The sequence below is a fragment of the Egretta garzetta genome, unplaced genomic scaffold (assembly GCF_000687185.1).
Source record: "Egretta garzetta isolate BGI_Z169 unplaced genomic scaffold, ASM68718v1 scaffold7, whole genome shotgun sequence".
NCBI lineage: Eukaryota > Metazoa > Chordata > Aves > Pelecaniformes > Ardeidae > Egretta > Egretta garzetta.
The window spans coordinates 383986-390647 of record NW_009260350.1 but is presented as its reverse complement, the minus strand read 5'-3'; the positions used below and the strand labels follow the sequence as shown (position 1 = coordinate 390647).

Here is a 6662-nt window from a genome sequence, read left to right as displayed (position 1 = left end):
TGAGGAGCGGGCGGGCTGGCCGGCGCTGGCTGCAGCAGCGCCGTGTGCTCCTGCCTTCAGCTTTGTTACAGCTGCCAGAAAGTTTGGGGGGTTGGGGGCTTTTTTTTTGTTTGTTTTTCGTCTGGGCTGCTGATCTCTGCTTTTCTGTGCCGATCCCCTTCCCTTTCTTGCTCTGCTACCTGGCACGTAGCATGCTTTTGTTTCTTCTAGCCTCAATTTTGTCCCGCTTTCATTAAGCTTCTGCAAAACGACTTGCAGTATGTATCTTAACAGGCTGGGCTGGGGCTAACAGAACAAGAAATTCCTTTGGTAATTGCTCAGAGATCTTTTGAAATGCTACTATATGTTTTCTCTCTCTTCTAGATTATTTATGCAAACCTGAGGACAACATTTACAACATTGACTTCACCAGGTTTAAGATCCGGGACCTTGAAACTGGAACAGTGCTGTTTGAAATTGCAAAGCCGTCTGCTTCAGGTATCATGCTAACATTGCAGGGAGGCTAGAGAGAGGCTCGAGGAACTGAGAAGCTGCAATGCAGGACCCATGCAAACCAAGCAGAAAGGTCCTTCAGTATGTCCTGGTGACCAAGTTCCTCTCCTTTAAGCACAGCACTGAGTTTACCTCTGCTGAGAAACTTGTCATAAAAATGTAAAGTGATTATCGTGAGATGGGGGAGTACTATCAAGCGGCAAATCTTCCCTTTCTGGCTGGTGGTGGTGCAGAGTTTCTTTCATGTGCTTTGGCAATCATGAGGGGGGATATCCTGTGAGATTTCAGCTCTGGAGCCACCAAGGCTGCGCCAGCTGTCATAGCAGATCTTTATTACTTAGTGCCAGTATGAGTCTCAGACCAATTATTAAAGACCTTTATGTTCACTGCCTAAGTAATACCAAGCTTGTCCTGATATACCCACTAGCCAGTATTACTTTACATGTATGCTATTAGCAGAATAACTGAGCTGGTGCATTTTCTAGAGCAAGATGAAGAGGATGAAGATGACAACAGTGAACTGGACGCTAGTGCAGGCCGCTTTGTTCGTTACCAGTTCACCCCAGCATTTCTCCGTCTTCGCACTGTTGGTGCAACGTGAGTATGAGTTCATAGAAATAAGGGAGAATGAGATGTTTACAAAGTGTCACTTGACAGTTTATAACAAAACTTGAGCAAAGACTAGAGAGAACCCATCTTACAGTACAAATCTCAAAGTCTCTTTTTCTGGAATGATCTGTTGCATTCTTGTGTAGCCTCGAGTCCAAGGCTCTGTTCTTCCCAATAGGAAGAGAGGCATGTTGTCTTAGCTGTTTTTTCCTACTTTCTGCATACAGAGTGGAATTCACAGTGGGAGAAAAGCCAGTGTCAAACTTTAGAATGATTGAGAGACATTACTTCCGAGATCGCTTGCTGAAGAACTTTGACTTTGATTTTGGCTTCTGCATCCCCAGTAGCAGGAACACATGTGAACACATTTATGAATTCCCTCAGCTCTCAGAAGACCTTAGTAAGTATCTCCTTTCCCATGCTGAGGTGTGTTTTGTTTGTGTGTGTGCATATGCTCATTTTCTCCCTCTCTCTACTTGTGAAAGAAGTTGTGACTGGGATGCATAGATACAGGTTCCTGGTTTAAGCCGTGTGTAATCTTGACTGAATTACAGATTTGTGCTGCAATTTGTCCTTCATTAAAAATGAAAGCCTAAGACAACCTGTGTCGTCAAGTCACAGGCTGCAAGAACTGATCAGAGTCACAGGGCTGACATGCCTGATGTCTAACAGCGTAGCCCAGAAGATACCAAAACCCTGAAAAAGGGTTCTCTTGGTAGCCACACGTCTGTTTTCAGCCCTTGCTTGTTAGGGCTTGAGCCTCCTGCTTTGGAACAGAACTGGCTCTTCACCGAGGGGTGTGTTTTTGAGCCTACCAAGATCTCTGCAAATATACATTGTGAAGGGTATGTTTGACCTCAGGGGGTGGATAGAGCAGGAGCACGTGGGCCCTTCTGTGGCTGCCTAGGTGCGGGAGGAGGCACAGAGTTTGTGCATGTGGGGAGTGCCACCGCTTTTTCATTGTGGATTGCAACCTCTCTGCTTACAGACGTGATTGCTGCTCTGCTCTAGTGGTGGCTCTGACAGTTTCTAAGGGCGTCCTGTGTGAGATTACTCCGTCCCCCTTTGTTTGCTTTTGACAGCACTTGTCCTGTGAATAGGAAGAATAGGAAGGGGCAGGCCAGAGCTTTTGAAGCGTGCTTAGCAGAGCAGTTTGCTTCTCTTGCTTGCATAGGGTAGAGCACCAGCCCGGTAAACCCAGCAGAGTGGCAGAGTCCTTTTTACTCTGACTTTGTGCTGTCCAGTGGAGTGTGGCAGGCTTTTGAATGTAATTGAGCTTTCTCTTTCACAGTCCGTCTGATGGTTGAAAATCCATACGAGACCCGCTCAGACAGCTTTTACTTTGTGGACAACAAGTTGATTATGCACAACAAGGCCGACTACGCTTACAATGGAGGACAGTAATTATTCTGTGTCCACTGGATGCTGTGCTGCCGTTAACCATTCCAGATGTCCAGGAGTGGTCTGGAGTTGCTGTCTCGTGCAATAAGGCTTCTTGCCAAACCTTTTCTCCTTGCATGAGGCTGAAAACATGAAGCAAAGACGACAGCTCGTGAAAGTAAAGGAAATCCCCCTGCAACACTTCTCTGTCTGCCACTCAACGTATCCTGCCTCTCGTTCTCTATTTCTGGTTACCTTCTGGTACCTTGGTTAGGTCATGGATCAGAGGCACTGTTAGAAAATGATTGCTGTTAGTCTTTATAGTTAGGTTGCACTTTTAGTGCTTCTGATGCTTCACCTGTTGGGTGACTACCCTTTTTCAAGAGGTCAGATTGTTTGGGTAAGCTATTTCTTAGCAGGAAAATTTTCCCCCTTCAAGTTGCCAGTGATGCCTGAAGAGCAGATCTCCTCTTCAGTTGGATAGATCATCTCTTCAGTGCACAGTGGTTTAGTTTGTAGCATGGCTGAGATTGCTTTTTAGGGTGCATCCCAAAATTCTCAGTGGGAAAGATAAAATAAGAGACTAATTCGGCTTCTAAGCAGTATGGGAATCTTCCCTCTGCCTCTAGGGGTCTGAGCTGCCCCTGAGAACAGCTTAATCTGTATCTTGCTAGAGATTTCACTAGAGATACAAGATAGGGAAAAAGGGCTTTTATCCAGGTTGGTCCTTGAATCAGTCTGATAGCATTTCTAGTTGAGCTCTTGTGAGCAAATTGTTGAATTTTGGAGCTTAGGAATCAGCCTTAGAGCTGAAGTTAATCTCACTATATTTACCATTTCTCCTGCTTCCCATTGGGTTGGAATTTTGGCTCTTGCTACAGAATGTATTGCTTTTTAGATTGACAACACACGGTCAGTCTAGCTGGGGTGAGGAGGAGGTGTCAGTCTAGTGGGACTTAGGGGAAAAAGGGAGAATTTGGAAAATCACTTGAAAAATGTGTAGGAAGCAGATCTTCCTAGGCTTCAATCTCTCTCTGTCAGAGGTGCTGGAAGGAGAGACTAGGAAGCAGATCTTCCTAGGCTTCAATCTCTCTATATGTTAAACCTGAATGATCTGTCAGAGGTGCTGGAAGGAGAGATGGTGGTGGTACCAGCTCATTTGCTTTGTTTCAGTTGAGGTATTAGTAGCTAAAAGCTTCCCAGGTCAGATCACTCAGCGTTACAGAGTGGGATTCTTACAAAGTGAGAATTTATATGATTCTCTTTTTAATTGTTTGAGTTCCCATCACCGCTTTGCCTACTTAGCTGCTTATTTATGGCTTAGTAAGTTCTGCTGAGTTAGTTACTGCCAGACCAGAGGGTGTATCTCACCGCTGCGTTTGGGATCTGGCAATAGGGAATAGCATCATGCAGTGGGAAGAGAAGACCCATGTCTCCCCAGAAGCTGTGCTGGCGCCCAGCTCCTGACCATGCAAAATCTCAGTTAAAAAAAACCCTTTTCTGCCTGTTTTGCTGGCTCTTAAGACTGGCATTTTTCCTGTCACCAGCTGGGCTGGTCAGTTGTGTCTCTTGTACATGGGAGTTAGGTTGCATCTATAGGAGAGACGTTTGGTAGTATTAGTTCCACTTGTTCCTTGAAACAGTTGCAGACTAACTCCTTGGTGGATACAGTTGGTTACCTGTTGTGTTAAGTAAGATTCAGTGTAGCTTATATTTTAGCAGGATTAAGTGGGGTGGGCATAACAGCCCAAAGCCTGTTAATGCATAGACAGCAATAAGAAACCAATGCCTTTACCTTGCAGATTAATGACGTTAGCTTTGGTGTAGAAGATCAGCTGGCATCAGGGTGAGCAGTGAGAGTACGTGGGGTGGCAGCCATGAAAGAATCTCCAGCTCTTGGGAAGGTATTTAATTATGATTAACCACAACAAATGACCTGTTCAGGGTAGAGCATTAATCATGAGCAACCACAACAAATGTCTTGGGAATGCAGAGAGGCAAGGTCTGCATGGTTGAAAGATGAAGAACAGTTCTGCTACCATCAGTCCCCTCCAGCATCTCCAAAGGCACTTAGGCAATCTTGTTTAGTTCTTTCAGAATTAGTTAAAGCTGCTTGTAAGGTGGAGCTTGCGATGCCTCTTGCAGTGATTGTCTTCAGAAAGCCTTGTGCTGTGCTGGTGAGGTAGGAAATGTTTGTCTTTATGGAAGAACGGGTAGTTACTTGTGACAAGGCAGAACTGCCTGGAAGTGTGGTTTTTATCCTGAGGTGTTCTGAGGTGCTCAGGATAGTGCCTGAAGAACCTGCTAGTTATTCCCTGGGAAGTTTTAGCGTACTGAGCTGAATTTGTATGTGGTATAAATCCAGGTGCCTTTAAATGCTACTTTTATCTCATTTTCTGTATGAAGCAACCTCTTGCTTTTTTTATGAGTGTGATGATTCCCACCTATTTTCTATGTTGCTGCGTAAAGGTTCTTTAAAAAGGAAGACAGGCTGTTGCCAGTGAGCAGCAGAAATTACTGTGAGTGCCGTTTGTAGCAGGCGGTGTGCAGCTCCTCGCAGTCAGGGTGTTCGTCGGGGTGTGGGTGCCATCTAGCCGCTGCTTTGCAGCATGCAGCTGAGAGCGGGAGAGCACTCTGCCAAATGTAAATGAGGCATTTGATGCTTATAGGAAAGTGGATTCCTGTCTTTAGTCATTACCTCTGCTAGTAGCGATGAGAAAAAAGCATTGAAGCAGTTGCTTTCCCATTGGTGAATGTATCAGCTATTCAGCAATAAAAAAAGAACTGGGGGGAAATGGGAAGGCTTGCAGGCAGCACTAGCAGCCCTCAGTTTCTAGCTGAATTTGTTTGCTTTGCTAGATTAGGTCTTTGCCCAAGGCATGCTGCAGAACAGAAGTCCCTACAAGAGGGCAACCCAGCACTGAAAAAGTTGATTGTAATCCAAAATATCAGGAATTCCCAAACTCCTGTCCCCACTTTGGTACTTCCCTAAGGTTCCTTCTCTCTTAGACGCCTTCTATAAAGTGTCTTCTCTTTGCGGCAGGGATGATGTCTTTGGTAAACATGGTTTAATGGAGCAACTTCATTCTGGATTGTGTGCTCTGATGCTTTAATGATGGGTCAGAGCTACTCATGCCAGTGAGCTAGGAAGATATTCCAGTGGGATCTCACCCTCGTCAAGTGGAAGGTCTGTCCTAGCCAAGTGCTGAGTGCAAGGGAGATGCTTTCAGTGTCGGTTAAAGTTTGAGCAAGGGAAAAGGTATCTGTGCAGACAGCTTCTTTCAGGCCCTGTGCCGAGTTGGAAAACGAGTTGGGATCATACTGTGTTCTGCTATAAGAAAAAAAAAAAAAGGGACCAAATCCACAAACTCATGTTAAATCTTTTCAGTATTTGTCCTTTTAGGACCAGGACCTCTTTTTCACATTTTTGAGGCACGTGCTTTGGATCCATGCAAACAAGCTTCCTGGACTGCTATTGTCATAAATGACTGAGGAATACATATTGCACCTTGGAAGGAAGGTCATCTCTTGTCATACGGACTGGGTACTGCTGTCCACGTCCTCAGTTTTTGGTAGGAATTGTCTTCCTTTGTGTGTATTCCTTAGGATTTTCAATGTCTGTTGCTGCAGAGAAGCAGCAGCGGCCTCCTCTCTGGTGCTTGAGGATGTTTATTCCGCCTATCCGAGGGTTCAGGAAGAATAAAACAAGTGTTTAGATGGCAGAAATGAATGAGGAAGGTGGCAATGGTGAAGCAGTAAGTTCCAAACGTGGTAACTCCTTGGCTCTGTGTTTCATTACGTCCTCTTCAGCTGTTTCCCAGTGTTGGCCTCTGCCCTGCTGTCCTGTCACACTGAGCTGCCGAGCCTTGTGCCACCCCAGAGCGTGGCCCCGTACCGGGGGTAATGATCCTCAGGCTCGGACGCTGCCCGCTCCCCCTAGCTTTGTGACGAGGACAAGGCTGAGGGACCGCTGCCTGGCCGAGTCATCACCTCTTCCTCTGCAGCAAAGGGAAAAAATGACCACCAGCAAACGCCCTCTCCGTCTGCCTGGATCTCAGTGCTGTTACCGGACATGTATTTGTATCTCTCACAGCGTGGCCTTTGGGCTGCGGGCGCGTCCACCTCCTCCGTGCTGTCCCCTCGGGGAGCAGGCCCTGGCAGCGGTGCCGGGGCGCGGCCGG

At 46.2% G+C, this 6662-nt stretch overlaps 1 protein-coding gene across 1 annotated transcript in view; it reads left to right on the top strand.

Annotated features, from left to right (window-relative positions):
* The window catches only part of UNC119B (unc-119 lipid binding chaperone B), a 7736-nt gene extending 1925 nt beyond the window's left edge, over window positions 1-5811 (top strand). Inside the window, exons 2-6 of the mRNA XM_009642875.2 lie at window positions 364-477; window positions 978-1089; window positions 1329-1501; window positions 2393-3524; window positions 3605-5811. Coding sequence (XP_009641170.1) covers window positions 364-477; window positions 978-1089; window positions 1329-1501; window positions 2393-2505 — 512 coding nt within the window. The 3' untranslated portion in view covers window positions 2506-3524; window positions 3605-5811. The remainder of the gene's footprint in view (window positions 1-363; window positions 478-977; window positions 1090-1328; window positions 1502-2392; window positions 3525-3604) is intronic.
* Window positions 5812-6662: the final 851 nt, after the last annotated feature.